Source organism: Schistocerca cancellata, chromosome 3 (genome assembly GCF_023864275.1).
Source record: "Schistocerca cancellata isolate TAMUIC-IGC-003103 chromosome 3, iqSchCanc2.1, whole genome shotgun sequence".
In the NCBI taxonomy this organism is placed as follows: domain Eukaryota; kingdom Metazoa; phylum Arthropoda; class Insecta; order Orthoptera; family Acrididae; genus Schistocerca; species Schistocerca cancellata.
The window spans coordinates 894,685,911-894,704,254 of NC_064628.1; the positions used below are offsets into that span (position 1 = coordinate 894,685,911).

The window sequence follows — 18,344 nt, forward strand, 5'->3', positions numbered from 1 at the left end:
CCAATTTCGGTCCCATTCGGATGATTCCTTTGTATTGCGTCTTTTTCTCTTTGTCTTACAGTGAATGTGGAGGTGAAGTGCTGGGTACTTGTGCAGTGTAGCGCAGTGTTTGTGTCGTTGCGGATGGATATGTAAATGCGAGGAAATGCAGCACAGCTGCCGTCTGTCTTAATACTTCCACCTGATAGACTCATGTTCTTGAGCCCACCAGACATTGCAGAGACGTATGGAATTTAGCTCGCGGAGTTGACCAGTGTGCATCGGGTATTTTACGCTTCCTCCACTACCCGCCTTTGTCCGCAGTTCGTGGTCTCGCGGTCGCGTTGTTGCTTCCCGAGTACGGGGTCCAGGGTTCGATTCCCGGTGGGGTCAGGGATATTCACCTGCCTCGAGATGGCTGGGTGTTTGTGTTGTCCTCATCACTTCATCATCATTCATTAAAGTGGCGGGATTGGACTGAGCAGAGATTGGGAATTTGTACGGGCGCTCCACAAACCAAACATCATCATCACTATGTGACATTGGCACCAAATTTCACCACAATTCTGTCCAGTGCCACCGTGGACGTGTCACACGATGGAACTATCGTCACAGCCCTTTTCACCCACGCTGCACTCCTTCTTTTGGCGCCTCTACGATGGAAGTTGAACCGCGACCCACAGCGTTGTACCAGAATGAGATTTTCACTCTGAAGCGGAGTGTGCGCTGATATGAAACTTCCTGGCAGATTAAAACTGTGTGCCGGACCGAGACTCCAACTCGGGACCTTTGCCTTTCGCGAGCAAGTTCTCTACCACCTGATCTACCCAAGCACAACTCACGCCCCGTCCTCACATCTTTGCCCACGACAGGAAAAGGTCCCGAGTTCGAGTCTCGGTCCGGCACAGAGTTTTAATCTGCCAGGAAGTTTCATACACAGCGTTGCAGTGACACAGTTTACGTATGGGTGATCGAGGACGACGTATAGATCAGAGACGCCCGCTAAACCCGCAGGGCAGAACAGGTGATTGGGATTGTGGAAACAGAAAAATAAGGTGTCGGCCAGGTTCACTCAGAATTGTAATTTATTGTAATTTAATAACACCTTTAAACCAAAACAGCACATAGCTGAACCTTTAGAACTACGAGTTTCAAAAAGGCAATTATTTCACGGCTGAGGGCCTCCAAACAAGAAATCTTAAAAGTCAACAAAATGAAAATGCAGTTAAAAACTGTTCAAATGTGTGTGAAATCTTATGGGACTTAACTACTAAGGTCATCAGTCTCTAAGCTTACACACTACTTAACCTAAATTACCCTAAGGACAAACACGCACACCCATGCCCGAGGGAGGACTCGAATGCCGGTCGCGGTGGTCTAGCGGTTCTAGGCGCTCAGTCCGGAACCGCGCGACTGCTACGGTCGCAGGTTCGAATCCTGCCTCGGGCATGGATGTCTGTGATGTCCTTACGTTAGTTAGGTTTAAGTAGTTCTAAGTTCTAGGGGACTGATGACCACAGATGTTAAGTCCCATTGTGCTCAGAGCCATTTGAACCATTTTTCGCTCGGCTACTCCCGCGCGGCGGCAAAATGCAGTTAAAATAGCAAATAAAATCATTAAAATATATGTGGTATTACAGCTAGGCTGGAAAGCCTCACGGTAGAAGTAGATAGAACAAACATAAACAAGGTGCAATACGAGCGGCTGAGGGCCACAATTAAATTGGAAAATTTTAAAATATATTACCGTAATCTCCTAAGGCAGAAGGCCGGAATGTTTTTGCTTAAAGGGCAATTTCAAGAATAAATTTTTAGAAGGCTTAAGGCCCACAATTGATTTTCCAAAATTCAGAAATACATAAAGTCCAGTTAAAGAGGAATTTTTAAATCATTGGCTGTGAAAGATTATAAACAGACAATTAAACACTGGTGAGAAGGACAATAAAGAAAACGGCCCTCAGAAGCTTCCAGGGAGGTTGGTCTGCCCTCGTTCACTTAGGTGAGACAGGTGGTGAGCCTAACTACACTTGATCCGTCGGAACCCAACCAGGGGGCAGCCACGGATCGACCGACACAACGACTTGCTTGTCACCAATCAGTACATGAGAACTCAAACACAAAAGGTTACGAACGTGATTATCCACAAAGAAATATGTATTAGCTGTCAAAAGTACACATCATCTTAGACAGTGACAACAGGCGGGGAAAGGGGGTGCCTGAAATTATGTTAGTGGCCAAGGCAGATAACCGGAACACTAACGGCCACAAGACAGAAAATTCCGCTGGTGCACTCGAATTGTAGTCAACCAATATAGTTAATTGCACCGCATGGAGGCTAAATTTCAGCAGTAGAAACACTCAGTGTTACTCACAGGAAAACCTCCCCAAAAGCGAACCACCGAAATGAACCACACAACATGAATGGACGTGGCTTGGGTAGTTGAAACCACGTCCTGGGTCAGTGAACCACGAAGCTAATAGCGATCGGACAGCTCCGCACACGCTCCGACACTGCGCAGGGACCGGCAGCGGACGCAGCCGACTGCACCGCGCGGAAATAACTTCCCTGGTCCGCAGCAACCGACCGACTCACAGCCAGTACGCCGACAACACTTAAACAAGTTGTCAGTCGAAACGACACCAGCTACACACACAGTTTGACAAACATTTGCACAAAGACTTGAACGACACCCAACAGTAACCAAGAACGCACGGAGAGAAATCGGGAGTCGATACACACGCACACAGCCGACGCATGAACGATCGGCGAGCCAAAACGCGTCTTCCGGTCGGATGACCGACCGACGATTCACCAAGACCGCGGCCCGGCGCAAGTGATGCGTGGCGATGATGATCGGGCGAGCCATGTCGGCGCAGACCTCACAGCTTCAACCCGACTGCAATAGTGCCACATTGCAACTCCCTGACTGGCAGGTCCGGACTGCGCTCCAGACACATTCCACCCTACTGGTAGCCCGAACTCGCTACCCGAACTGCCTTACGATAGACAACGGCCGGGAAGTAATAGCAGTCGAGCAAAGATACTACGAGAGGGGATATATCGACACGCGCAGGTAGCGCCGGTCACGGTCATGCAAAGCAGCAACTCAGTGACAGCAGTAATTTAAATTCACGTAATGAGGTGGAAGCACGTTATAAACAGGGTGTAAAATACACTACTGGCCATTAAAATTGGTACACCAAGGAGAAATGCAGATGATAAACGGGTATTCATTTGACAAATATATTATACTAGAACTGACATGTGATTACATTTTCACGCAGTTTGGGTGCATAGATTCTGAGAAATCAGTACCCGGAACAACCACTTCTCACCGTAATAACGGCCTTGATACGCCTGGGCATTGAGTGAAACACAGCTTGGATGGCGTGGACAGGTACAGCTGCCGATGCAGCTTCAACACTATACCACAGTTCATCGAGACTAGTGACTAGCGTGTTGTGACGAGCCAGTTGCTCGGCCACCATTGACCAGACGTTTTCAATTGGTGAGAGATCTGGAGAATGTGCTGGCCAGGGCAGCAGTGGAACGTTTTCTGTATCCAGAAAGGCCCATACAGGACCTGCAACATGCGGTCGTGCACTATTCTGCTGAAATGTAGGGTTTGGCTGGGATCGAATGATGGGTGGAGCCACGGGTGGTAACACATCTGAAATGTAACGTCCACTGTTCAAACGGCCGTCAATGCGAACAGAAGGTGACCGAGACGTGTAACCAATGGCAGCCCATACCATCACGCCGGGTGATACGCCAGTACGGCGATGACGAATACGCGCTTCCAATGTACGTTCATCGCGATGTCGCCAAACACGGATGCGATCATCATGATGCTGTTAACAGAGCCTGGATTAATCCGAAAAAGTGAAGTTTTGCCATTCGTGCACCAAGGTTCGTCGTTGAGTACACCATCGCAGGTGCTCCTGTCTGTGATGCAGCGTCAACGGTAACCGCAACCGTGGCCTCCGAGCTTATAGTCCATGCTGCTGCAAACGTCGCCGAACTGTTCGTGCAGATGGTTGTTGTCTTGTAAACGTCCCCATCTGTTGACTCAGGGGTCGAGACGTGGCTGCACGATCCGTTACAGCCATGCGGACAAGATGCCTGTTATCTCGACTGCTACTGATACGAGGCCGTTGGGATCCAGCACGGCGTTCCGTATTACCCTCCTGATCCCACCGATTCCATATTCTGCTAACAGTCATGGGATCTTGACCAACGCGAGCAGCAATGTCGCGATACGGTAAACCGCAATCGCCACAGGTTACAATCCGACCTTTATCAAAGTCGGAAACGTGATGGTATGCATTTCTCCTCCTTACACGAGGCATCACAACAACGTTTCATCAGGCAACGCCGGTCAACTGCTGTTTGTGTATGAGAAGTCGGTTGGAAACTTTCCTCATGTAAGCACGTTGTAGGTATCGCCACCGGCGCCAACCTTGTGTGAATCCTATTAGAAACTAATCATTTGTATATCACAGCATCTTCTTCCTGTCGGTTAATTTTCGAGTCTGTAGTACGTCATCTTCGTGGTGTAGCAATTTTAATGGCCAGTAGTGCAGATGATGGCGGGAACACGAGCCACGCACGGCTCAACCACCGCTCTGTATCGTCACGAATAGGCCTCGGCAGGTGGCGTAAAGGGATCAATGTAACCATCTTGTCACACATTTCGCAGTGGAAAACGGCAATTCGCAGGGAAAATTCCTTAGAGAAATATTGACTCGCTCAAAGCCTATCAAAAATGTCTACTTCTTGTTCAGCGCACTGTGAACTGCCACCTTCGAAATTTGTGGGGAGGAGGTGGTTCATTGACGCCCTTTAAGCCGCTCCTTCGAGGCCTACTCGTGGCGATATTGAGAGGCTGTGTGTGTGAAATGTATTCCTCGGCCACCCATACGAAAACCGTGTGATTTCAACGCTGGGCCTCGCGGTTCTGAGTTCCATCACATAGATGTCAAAAGAAGGGGTGAAATGTGAGTAAGAGAGGGTGTGCCGACCTTCCCCTCGTGTGACACGTCTGCGATGGCTTTGGGCGGGATTCATGAGAAACATTGTGACAATGTGACATCACTAACCCACCTTACAGTTCACATGAACATGAGCTCTGGACAATTTTTCGCATGTGTCGACACCTTGCTGTCTGAAGCACCGCCGAGCCCTAGGGTGACGTCACAGTGCGCCGTGCCTGTGGTCCATTAGACTGGAAGGTTTTGGCACTTTCGAGATAAATTTCAAACTTCTGCATCGCAATGGGAGATGGCTCTGAGCACTGTGGTACTTAACTGCTGAGGTCATCAGTCCCCTAGAACTTAGAACTAATTAAACCTAACTAACCTAAGGACATCACACACATCCATGCCCGAGGCAGGATTCGAACCTGCGACCGTAGCAGTCGCGCGGTTCCAGCCTGTAGCGCCTAGAACCGCTCGGCCACTCTGGCCGACGCAATGGGAGACAGCTACTGGATTTCGAAAAGATCACCCATTAATTGCGTTGCGCAGTGTTGTGATTTCGAGAACGTTGTGAAGCAGAGCACAGCAACCGTTACTAGCAGTGCTTTGTTGGTTATGCCCCGTATGTCTGGCCAGAGTCTACAGGTATACAAATACAACTTGAATGTCGTTACTATAAACACTGAGAACAGTTCCAGAGGTGCTGTGTGGAGCCACATGGACACGTCTGAACTGGTAGTTTTCACCGAACAGAGGAAACCACGTCTATGCCAAGACATGGCGGCAATTGTAAACCCTGGTGACTGAATGACCTCGGAGGTAGAGGGACCCATGCATCGGACAACCGCGATCTGGATACGTTCGAATACCCTGGTCTGACATCACAAGTCTTTCCAGTTGGTTCTTTATTTACGTGACCATTACGGCACTCCAACCCCAGTCCTCGATACCAGTAATATCGTACTACTTTTCTGCGAAGTAACAGACATATTTTTGTGACAATATTCACATTTGGTTTTATTAATGTATAGGTTCTCCGATGTATCGATATATTACAGTGATATGGTTCTTGTGTCTATTCATTTCTGTGAGACTGTCATAATCTTTGACTTACTTATAACCGTTTTGGCGCGAATGCGCACAGAGCAGTCTTTGTTTCACTCTGCAGAAGTAAAGTTGTTATTTCGCTTTGTAAAAGAACAGTCAAGTCTTGTGTTTGGTTAAAGTGGAAATTAAATATATGAAGATTGATACAAAACTGTTTTCTTGATGATGTGACAATTAAGAAGTATATGTGAATTTACAAGAGGTTTAATAAAAATGTGGATAGTGAACCCCAAGTCAAAAATTATTTCTACCATACCATTGTTGTGATCTGGCATCGTTTGATCATTAAGAATTTCCTGAAAAATGCATTTGTTAGGTCTTCAAATATTGCTAAAATATAGATCTGGACCTTCTAGCAGCAAATTGGAATCACCCTAGAATCAACAAGATGAACCATAACAACTTCGACGAAATCTACGCGGGAATCCATGCAAGATAAGTGCCAAAATTAAAGATTTTTTTTTGCAAAAAAAAAATTGTGTGAAATTTTATGGGACTTAACTGCTAAGGTCATCAGTCCCTAACCTTACACATTAACCTAAATTATCCTAAGGACAAACAGATACACCTATGCTCGAGGGAGGACTCGAACCTCCGCCGGGACCAGCCGCATATCCCATGACTGCAGCGCCCTAAACCACTCGGCTAATCAACCATCCACAGTCAATAACTTTGTTGTTGCCCGATAAAGCGAACATACGCCACCTGAGCAACATTATTACCCTGATTTCTAACCTACTTTGCAAGTGGTGGTATTCTTAGACAGTCCTCCACCCATATGTCAGCATTAGGCCTCACGTTATCTCAGTCAGGTGTCACGTCTAACTGTTTTCCATGTTCGGCGCAGCGTCTGCAATTTAATTGTTCCTCATTTGCTGTCCTGACAGAAAGCGTCTCTGCAGTGCAGCACCCATTTGTAATTGAACCGTTTACCATTACTGTGCTGACAAACTCTCTCCACAGTGGAGCAGCTATTTGTAGTTTAGTCGCTCACGAGGATAAATTTGATTGCACACCTGTTTCTCGTATTCAACGTTGCACAAATTCACACAGGCGATGAGAGTAACGCGACTGCTTTGCGTGTTGCAGCGCACCCGAGGGTGAGGCTTTTCATCACGCAAGGCGGCCTGCAGAGCTTCAACGAGGCGTCCTACCACGGCGTCCCCCTGATAGGGATTCCGTTCCACGGGGACCAGCACCACAACGTGGCGAAGATGGTGGCCGCCGGCATCGGTTACGAGCTGCAGTTTCGTCACGTCACCAAGGACACTGCGTTAAAAGCCATCAAGACAGTGCTCGAGGATAAAAGGTAAGGGAAACCCTTTCCGTTTTCCTTTTTTTTTTTTTGCTTTGGACGGCAAGCTGTCTCCCGCACACTGCACATGTTCGAGTCTCACTTATCAACTTCCGAAGTTTTCATTAAAACTAGTTGTAGTGAAATTCTATAGATACTAAGTCATGAGTGTACAGGAATTCTTTTTGTCGTAAGGATCCAGATGTCAGTGGAACCGAGACAGGAAAACAAACATCGGTCACGTATATCCGAAACTGATTGAACACGAACAGAGAAGATAAGCTTTGTGGCGTATCATACCATTAGCACTAAGGCACAAATTGAGAAGAGATGTTGTCACTGGAACATAATGTAGTGGAAATATATACAAGCCACGTTCCTAGCGTTTCCCAAGAAACTGTGGGAAATGTGTCTACCACGATACAAATCAAAGGAGAATGCTCACATGACTGTAAAACTACACTACCGGCCATTAAAATTACTACACCAAGAAGAAATGCAGATGATAAACGGGTATTCATTGGACAAATATTTTATACTAGAACTGACATGTAATTACATTTTCACGCAATTTGGGTGAATAGATCCTGAGAAATCACTCAAACACAGCTTCGATGGCGTGTACAGGTACATCTGCCCATGCAGCTTCAACACGATACCACAGTTCATCAAGAGTAGTGACTGTCGTATCGTCACGAGCCAGTTGCTTGGCCACCATTGACCAGACGTTTTCAGTTGGTGAGAGATCTGCAGAATGTGCTGGCAAGGGCAGCAGTCGAACATTTTCTGTATCCAGAAAGGCCCGTACAGGACCTGCAACATGCGGTTGTGTGTTATCCTGCTGAAATGTAGGGTTTCGCAGACATCGAATGAAGGGTAGAGCCACGGGTCGTAACACATCTGAAGTGTAACGTCCACTGTTCAAAGTGCCGTCAATGCGAACAAGAGGTGACCGAGACGTGTAACCAATGGCACCCCATACCATCACGCCAGGTGATACGCCAGTATGGCTATGACGAATACAAGCTTCCAATGTGTGTTCACCGCAATGTCGCCAAACACGGATGTGACCATCATGATGCTGTAAACAGAACGTGGATTCATCCGAAAAAATTACATTTTGCCATTCGTGCAACCAGGTTCGTCGTTGAGTACACCATCGCAGGCGCTCCTGTCTGTGATTCAGAGTCAACGGTAACCGCAGCCACGGTCTCCGAGCTGATAGTCCATGCTGCTGCAAACGTCGTCGAACTGTTCGTGCAGATGGTTGTTGTCTTGCAAGCGTCCCCATCTGTTGACTCAGGGATCGAGACGTGGCTGCACGATCCGTTACAGCCATGCGGATAAGGTGCCTGTCATCTCGACTGCTAGTGATACGAGGCCGTTGGGATCCAGCACGGCGTTCCGTATTACCCTCCTGATCCCACCGATTCCATATTCTGCTAACAGTAATTGGATCTCGACCAATGCGAGCAGCAATGTCGCGATACGGTAAACCGCAATCGCCACAGGCTACAATCCGACCTTTATCAAAGTCGGAAACGTGATGGTGCGCATTTCTTCTCCTTATACGAGGCATCACAACAACGTTTCGCCATGCAAACCCGGTCAACTGCTGTTTGTATATGAGAAATCGGTTGGAAACTTTCCTCATGTCAGCACGTTGTAGGTGTTGCCACCGGCGCCAACCTTGTGTGAATGCTCTGAAAAGATAATCAATTGCATATCACAGCATGTACTTCCTGTCGGTTAAATTTCGCGTCTGTAGCACGTCATTTCCGTGGTGTAGCAATTTTAATGGCCAGTAGTGTATTTACTGTGGCGTATTACTATTTGTTATGGCCTATTAGTGAATGACTTGTTTTCAGCCTTATACCGAACGATTTTTGGAAATCGATACACTCATAGGCAGTGGACGACCTGTTTACTGAGAATGTGTTTTGCGTTTTTAGAACTGTCATCCGCGTATGTACAATCATGATAACCACGGTTATAATTTAAAAAAAAGTTGAAATCAAGTGACATTCGGGTAAGGGGTGAGAAAGAAGAGGAAGTGGGAGAATACAAGGTCTACCTGTCAGGACTCAAAGCAGGAATAGCACAATGGGGTGTAGGGCTTTACATCAGGAAAAAAATGGAACCCAGCGTAGTTGCAGTAAGGTATGTAAACGAACGACTGATGTGGACAGATTTGACAGTGTCTAGCAAGAAAATTAGGATTGTGTCAGTATATTCGCATTGTGAAGGGACAGATCAAGATAAGATGGATAGTTTTTATGAGGCACTCAGTGATGTAGTTGTTAGAGTAAAGGACAAGGACAGTGTTCTGCTCATGGGTGATTTTAACGCCAGGATTGGAAATCGAACAGAAGGGTATGAAAAGGTTATGGGTAAATTTGGAGAGGATATGGAGGCCAGCAGGAACGGGAAACAACTCTTCGATTTCTGTGCCAGTATGGGCTTAGTAATCACAAACTCCTTTTTTAAACATAAGAACATTCACCGGTATACTTGGGAAGGCAGGGGAACCAGATCTGTCATTGACTATATAATAACAGATCAGGAATTCAGGAAGGCTGTGAGGGACACACGTGTATTCAGGGGATTCTTTGATGACACTGATCATTATTTAATCTGCAGTGAAATTGGGATTGTGAGGCCAAAAGTGCAGGAGGTCAGGTCCATATGTAAAAGGATAAGAGTGGAGAAACTTCAGGATAAGGAAATCAGGCACAAGTACATAACAGCGATCTCAGAAAGGTACCAGTTAGTTGAATGTAGTCAATTACAGTCATTGGAAAAGGAATGGACAAGGTACAGGGACACAGTACTAGAAGTGGCTAAAGAATGTCTTGGAACAGTAGTTTGTAAAAGTAAGATGAAGCAAACAGCTTGGTGGAATGATACAGTCAAGGCAGCCTGTAAAAGGAAAAAGAAGGCGTATCAAAAATGGCTTCATACCAGAACCCAGGTAGACAGAGAAAGTTATGTTGAAGAAAGAAACAAAGCCAAACAGATAATTGCAGCATCCAAGAAGAAATCGTGGGAAGACTTTGGAAACAGGTTGGAGACTATGGGTCAAGCTGCTGGAAAACCATTCTGGAGTGTAATTAGCAGTCTTCGAAAGGGAGGTAAGAAGGAAATGACAAGTATTTTGGACAGGTCAGGAAAACTGCTGGTGAATCCTGTGGATGCCTTGGGCAGATGGAGGGAATATTTTGAAGAGTTGCTCAATGTAGGTGAAAATGCGATCAGTAATGTTTCAGATTTCGAGGTAGAATGGGATAGGAATGATGACGGAAATAGGATCACATTTGAGGAAGTGGTAAAAATGGTCAATAGATTGCAGTGCAATAAAGCGGCTGGGGTGGGTGAAATTAAGTCGGAACTCATCAAATACAGTGGAATGTCAGGTCTTAAATGGCTACACAGGATAATTGAAATGGCTTGGGAGTCGGGACAGGTTCCATCAGACTGGACAAAAGCAGTAATCACACCAATCTTTAAACATGGAAACAGAAAAGATTGTAACAACTACAGAGGTATCTCTTTAATCAGCGTTGTGGATAAAATCTTCTCAGGTATTGTTGAAAGGAAAGTGCGAGTATTCGTTGAGGATCAATTAGATGAAAATCAGTGTGGGTTTAGGCCTCTTAGAGGTTGTCAGGACCAGATCTTTAGCTTACGGCAAATAATGGAGAAGTGTTATGAGTGGAACAGGGAATTGTATCTATGCTTTATAGATCTAGAAAAGGCATATGACCGGGTTCCTAGGAGGAAGTTATTGTCTGTTCTACAAGATTATGGAATAGGAGGCAAACTTTTGCAAGCAATTAAAGGTCTTTACATGGATAGTCAGGCAGCAGTTAGAGTTGACGGTAAATTGAGTTCATGGTTCAGGGTAGTTTCAGGGGTAAGACAAGGCTGCAACCTGTCTCCACTGTTGTTCATATTATTTATGGATCATATGTTGAAAACAATGGACTGGCTGGGTGAGATTAAGATATGTGAACACAAAATAAGCAGTCTTGCATATGCGGACGACTTAGTTGTGATGGCAGATTCGATTGAAAGTTTGCAAAGTAATATTTCAGAGCTAGATTAGAAATGTAAGGACTATGGTATGAAGATTAGCATCTCCAAAACGAAAGTAATGGCAGTGGGAAAGAAATATAAACGGATTGAGTGCCAAATAGGAGGAACAAAGTTAGAACAGGTAGACGGTTTCAAGTACTTAGGATGCATATTCTCACAGGATGGCAACATAGTGAAAGAACTGGAAGCGAGGTGTAGCAAAGCTAATGCAGTGAGCGCTCAGCTACGATCTACTCTCTTCTGCAAGAAGGAAGTCAGTACCAAGACTAAGTTATCTGTGCACCATTCAATCTTTCGACCAACTTTGTTGTATGGGAGCGAAAGCTGGGTGGATTCAGGTTACCTTATCAACAAGATTGAGGTTACGGATATGAAAGTAGCTAGGATGATTGCAGGTACTAGTAGATGGGAACAATGGCAGGAGGGTGTCCACAATGAGGAAATCAAAGAAAAACTGGGAATGAACTCTATAGATGTAGCAGTCAGGGAGAACAGGCTTAGATGGTGGGGTCATGTTACAAGCATGGGAGAAGCAAGGTTACCCAAGAGACTCATGGATTCAGCAGTAGAGGGTAGGAGACGGGGCAGACCGAGGAGAAGGTACCTCGATTCGGTTAAGAATGATTTTGAAGTAATAGGTTTAACATCAGAAGAGGCACCAATGTTAGCACTGAATAGCGGATCATGGAGGAACTGTATAAGGGGGGCTATGCTCCAGACTGAACGCTGAAAGGCATAATCAGTCTTAAATGATGATGATGATGAAATCTATGACCATGCCAATCAATGTCAGCATCTTGAGGATGGGGATGATAGTTACAGATATTTGTCGGCTTGAATGGTGGACAGAAATTTACCTTGACAATGAAGATTTATTACCGGGACGAACTTCAGGAGGATCCAAGTACGAAAAGGCTACAGAAATAATACTGTGTCCTATATTATTATCGATTAATATCGCTGACTAATATACCCCATGAATTCAATATTGAAACAATTAAAATCTCAAATTCCTCCAAGCACCCAGGGCAAGTTTTTTCTCACGCTCCGGTAACTTGTACTCTGCACAGCTCCCACTGTTCTTTTTATCCAAAGGCTTGAGCGTAGCCAAAATGAGATTCCCTGTAAATTATACAATGGATTTCTGTCCGTATTTTCATAACGAAGAGTGAGAAATAGACAAATGAGATATCAAATTGATCAGTGTGAGGTCTAATTATCAAAAAAGGGATTTATTTGCTCGAACGTAATCACTGTGATTAAGAAAAACTTAATTATGATTTCAGAAAAAAAATTCCGAATTTTCGTATCGAAATGAAAAGCGGGAAATATTCAAAAAGATTTCGGGCTTCCATCCACGATATTTCGACTGGACACCTGCCAGCCTTCCTCAAGTGAGCCATCGAAGACTGACGAAGCCGTTTTTTTTTTTTTTTTTTTTTTACTTTATTGTCATTTTAATGCCTATACAATAAGCAGGCTGGCAGCAGCACACTACGCTGCTCTTCAGCCAAATGAGACAGAAGCACAAAAAACAGGAGAAAAACAGAAAAGTCACAAAATGGTGGGCGATAAAATAGGAGACACAGAGAGACAAACACGGAGCCGTTCACACTTGACGATAAACCACACTGCAAACTGTTGAGACGACGCACAGACACTGAAGAAGACGATGGCACTGGTGAACAACGGAGCGTGACGGGAAACACTGAACACGAAACACGACGGCACACACAAGACACTGATGGCGGCGATCTCCGGCGCGCGAAAGTCCACGTAGCGTGTGCGAGTCCGGGGACCTGCCAAGAGTGGAACAGGGGGGAGGTGGGGGGAGAGGGGAGAATAGGATGCCAACGGCGGGGGAGACGGGGGCAAGAGGGCGAGGGACAGGGGAGGGGGGGCCCGGGGGAGAAGGGGAGAGAAAAGGAGGAGGGAGGGAAAAAGGGAGAGAAGGGAGGGAGGGTGCCCGGAGGAGCAAGCACGGGAGGAGGGCGGGAGGATCAAAGTTGGTAGGAGGGGTAAATGGAGGGGAGGAGGGCATCATCAGGGAGGGGGAGCTGGCGGAAGCCACCTTGGGAGAGGGTAAGGAGGGTGGAGAGATGGAGACCGGGTGGGACATGAGAGTACAGGCGCGGCAGCGGGCGGGGGTGGGAGAGGATCGGGGAGACGAGCGGGTGGGGAGGATCGAGTTTACGGGAGGTGTAGAGGATTCGTATCCTTTCGAGGAAGAGGAGGAGGTGAGGGAAGGGGATAAGATCATACAGGATCCGCGTGGGGGAGGGGAGACGGATGCGATAGGCAAGGCGGAGAGCATGGCGTTCAAGGATTTGGAGGGATTTATAAAAGGAAGGGGGGGGCGGAGATCCAGGCGGGATGGGCGTAACAGAGGATAGGGCGGATGAGGGACTTATAGGTGTGTAGGATGGTGGAGGGGTCCAGACCCCACAGACGAAGCCGTCCTCCGTTCCGTAATATATAGCGTGCAGCGAGTATTCCGCGCATGCGTCAAAATCATATGGACAGACGAACCACACCGCCCGCCAGCAGCGCCCTCGCTGGTGGGACTCCAGAACTCAACTAGCTGTCTTCGGCGTTGTCAGTTGCCGCGGCCATCGGAGTAGTCTGACGTCTAGATCTTAGAGATGACGGGGTTCCACGCAGTATCAAGATGGTAGCCATTGTCACGGTTGATAAGATTGTCTGTCATGCGAATTTCCACTGATTCTTTTATGACGGAGTCCCAAAAGGATGTTGCTGTGGCCAAAATTGCTGTCTTGTCATACTCCATTGAGTGTCCAGAGGAAATGCAGTGCTCAGCAATTGCAGACTTGCTAGGTTTGCAAAAGGCGAGTACAGCGTTGATGTTCAGTGCAACGCTCTCCTACTGTTCAGAATATTTGTTCTATATACGACATGCTACACTGACAAAGTATTTTATAAATTCCCGCCTTCCGCAATACCAGGTCGTCTTTCACTGATCCCAGCAAGTTGGAAATCTTCGATGGTGGACGGAAAATTACTTTCACTTCGAAACCGTGGAGGATTCTTGCAGTTATGAAGGAAATGTTGTCAACAAAGGGGAAAAAAGCTAAAGATTTAGTAGGCGTGCTTTCTTCTTTCTTCACTCCCTGTTTCTTTGGCTTAATTGCAATTACCTTACTAATTTGCCGGGTAGAATATCCATTCTCTTTGAAAACCCACTTCAGATGGGCAAGCTATTCAGGCAAACTATCTGCACCTGACACTACATGAGCTCTGTGTACAAGTGTTTTAAGTGCACTCGTTGTTTGCGATGGGTGATGGCAGCTGGACGAATTTAAATACAAATCAGTATGTGTGGGCTTTCGATAAACCGAATGCCCCAGAGAGCCAGGAGTGCTAGTTCTCCAAAGTTCACAGGAGAGCTTCTGTTAAGTTTGGAAGGTAGGAGACGAGGTACTGGCAGAAGTAAGGCTGTGAGGACGGGGCGTGAGTCGTGCTTGGGTAGCTCAGTTGGTAGAGCACTTGCCCGCGAAAGGCAAAGGTCCTGAGATCGAGTCTCGGTCCGGCACACAGTTTTAATCTGCCAGGACGTTTCAAGTTTCAGTGACTGGAGATGTCACCTGTCAGAGAAAAATGAGGTTCGTCTGTCCATAGGACAGGGTTTACCAGGCGAACATTCACACGTGTGCTAATCTGGAGCGCAGCATATCAAGAGAGGTTGCCAGCATACCTACAGACATGCTTCGTTTTGCTGTGCAGAATGCAACCCTGCGCTTTCAAACTCTCTTGGACACTGGTGAGCGCCACATTGAGCCCCTTTTGCAGCAGTAAATAAACCGATATGTAATGGTATGATGTATCGTAGGAGCACATTAAAAGTGTTTCACTCGAATTGGTTTTGTATTATTTGTCTTCCTCATGTCGTTCATCTACATCTACATACATACTCCGCAATCCACCATACGGTGCGTGGCGGAGGGTACCTCGTACCAGAACTAGCATCTTCTCTCCCTGTTCCACTCCCAAACAGAACGAGGGAAAAATGACTGCCTGTATGCAGTAAAATTGTACTGCAGTCAGCCTCAAATGCTGGTTCTCTAAATTTCCTCAGTAGCGATTCACGAAAAGAACTCCTCCTTTCCTCCAGAGACTCCCACCCGAGTTCCTGAAGCATTTCCGTAACACTCGCGTGATGATCAAACCTAAGAGTAATAAATCTAGCAGCCCGCCTCTGAATTGCTTCTATGTCCTCCCTCAATCCGGCCTGATAGGGATCCCAAACGCTCGAGCAGTACTCAAGAATAGGTCGCATTAGTGTTTTATAAGCGGTCTCCTTTACAGATGAACCACATCTTCCCAAAATTCTACCAACGAACCGAAGACGACTATCCGCCTTCCCCACAACTGCTGTTACATGCTTGTCCTACTTCATATCTCTCTGCACTGTTACGCCCAGATATTTATACGACGTGACTGTATCAAGCGCTATACTACTAATGGAGTATTCAAACATTACGGGATTCTTTTTTATATTCATCTGCATTAATTTACATTTATCAATATTTAGAGTTAGCTGCCATTCTTTACACCAATCACAAATCCTGTCCAAGTCATCTTGTATCCTCCTACAGGCACTCAACGACGTCACCTTCCCGTACACCACAGCATGATCAGCAAACAGCCGCACATTGCTATCCACCCTTTCCAAAAGATCATTTATGTTAATAGAAAATAACAGCGGACCTACCACACTTCCCTGGGGCACTCCAGATGATACCCTCACCTCCGATGAACACTCACCATCGAGGACAACGTACTGGGTTCTATTACTTAAGAAGTTAAAAGCGGTGGCTCGTTCTTTTACAGCTTATTATTCCTTGCTGTAGGGGCTGTGATTTTTGATATTTTTTGTCTAAAGGCTAAACAGAGGCCACTACTTCCTCCACGTCAAGTGGATTTAGCGCTGACGTACTCTCACTGAGCCGTGAACACTTCCCAGTTTATCAATGGGGAACAGTTGAACATGATTACTACTGTTATCGGTGCCATGCGTGCAGTGGTCGTGCCAGGCGCGCGATATTGAATCTTTATATAATCTTTAGTGGCGCGAGACCTGAGCGACCTTATAGCAACCGTTATAGTTCCGCATTATTCTGTTACACTAGGGGTGAGTTCACGTAAGGAAAGAGAGAGAATGTAAGATTTACGGACTCATTTATTAAACAGTTGAGAATCGAACAAAAATACTGTTATGTGTCGACAGAAGTGCCGACACAGTGTTATTTTGAAGGGGCCGAATAGGCACGCTATAAGCTCACCCAGAATATCGTGAAGTCTGAAACAGGATGCTCAATGAATGCTAATAAGAAAAGTACGTTGCTTTGGGAATACTTAACTTTAATCCATCCTTTTGGTATACATCGTTTATGGTGAATACAAGTAAGACTCTCTCCAGATATGGTTAACTGCGCCTTGCTAGGTCGTAGCTATGGACTTAGCTGAAGGCTATTCTAACTGTCTCTCGGCAAATGAGAGGAAGGCTTCGTACGTCTAGTCGCTAGCAATGTCGTCCGTACAACTGGGGCGAGTGCTAGTCCGTCTTTCTAGACCTGCCATGTGGTGGCGCTAGGTCTGCAAGTACTGACAGTGGCGACACGCGGGTCCGACATGTACTAATGGACCGCGGCCGATTTAAGCTACCACCTAGCAAGTGTGGTGTCTGGCGGTGACACCACATTCCGCCCCCGCAAATCGGCGAACGGTCGTGTTATAAGGCTTCCGCCCGCCGTGGGGAGGGCCCCATGTTGACGTATGCGATGAGGTGGGTAGCCTAACAACAGGCGAGGCTGTGCCACCCGCACCCGGCCATGCGGTCCGACGGGAGCTAGGAAACGCCTGGAAACCTACTCCAGGGTGCACATCAACATGCGGCGTATGCGCCCGTAATGAAACAGGAGGGCCCGAAGGGTCGACCTCCATTGCGTCGGGGTATCCGACGCGCGATGACGCCATGTGGTCCGGAGCGGGCAAGAGGTCCAGGGCGGACGACAGCTGGTCACGGGAAGCGATCGGCGGCGCGTGACCCAGGGAGGCGGATGGCGGCTGCAGCGAAGCGTCCTCTGCGGGCTGCGCCGGCGGCGGCGGCGGCGGCGGCGCGACGCCATGGGGCAAAATGGAAGGCATCGTCGGTAACACCTGGGGATGAGGCGAGCCAGTAGATGGGTCCCCAGGGCGCTGACCGGACGGCTCCGTCGCTGAAAGCAGACGGGGAGCGGCAGAACCCAGGCGACGACAGAGGCGCAGCTGATTGAGATGCCGACGCACCTCACCAGAGGCCCCCAAAACCAAATACATCGCGCGGCCGAGGCAGCGAAGAATGCGCCCTGCGAGCCAACGCCGTGAACCGCGATAATTGCGATATAATACAGCGTCGCCAGGAGCAAAAGCAGGAGTCTGCCGCTGCACCGGAACCTGATGCGGCGGATGCAACAAAGACATCAAGGTTCGATGAGGACGACCGTGAAGCAACTCAGCCGGCGAGCGACCATCGCGGGGCTGAGAGCGATACGAAGACAAAAAGAGCAACAACGCGTCCTCCCGAGAATGCGACTCTTTCAACTTCAACATCTGTGACTTAAAAGTCCGGACCAATCGTTCAGCGGCACCGTTGGACTGAGGCGAAAACGGCGCGGACGTCAGATGTTGAATACCATTGGCCTTGCAGAATGACTGAAATTCTGCTGACATGAATTGTGGGCCATTGTCGGAAACAATAGTCTGTGGAAGACCTTCAATGCAAAAGATAGCAGACAACGCTTGGATGGTGGCAGATGACGTCGTGGAAGACATTCGGACAACAAAAGGAAAATTACTGAAGGAATCGACAACAACCAACCATCGAGCATTCCAG

At 47.2% G+C, this 18,344-nt stretch overlaps 1 protein-coding gene across 1 annotated transcript in view; it reads left to right on the plus strand.

Annotated features, from left to right (window-relative positions):
• The window catches only part of LOC126177153 (UDP-glucosyltransferase 2-like), a 115,385-nt gene that overhangs the window by 88,599 nt on the left and 8,442 nt on the right, over positions 1–18,344 (plus strand). The window contains exon 6 of the mRNA XM_049924429.1: positions 7,153–7,372. Coding sequence (XP_049780386.1) covers positions 7,153–7,372 — 220 coding nt within the window. The remainder of the gene's footprint in view (positions 1–7,152; positions 7,373–18,344) is intronic.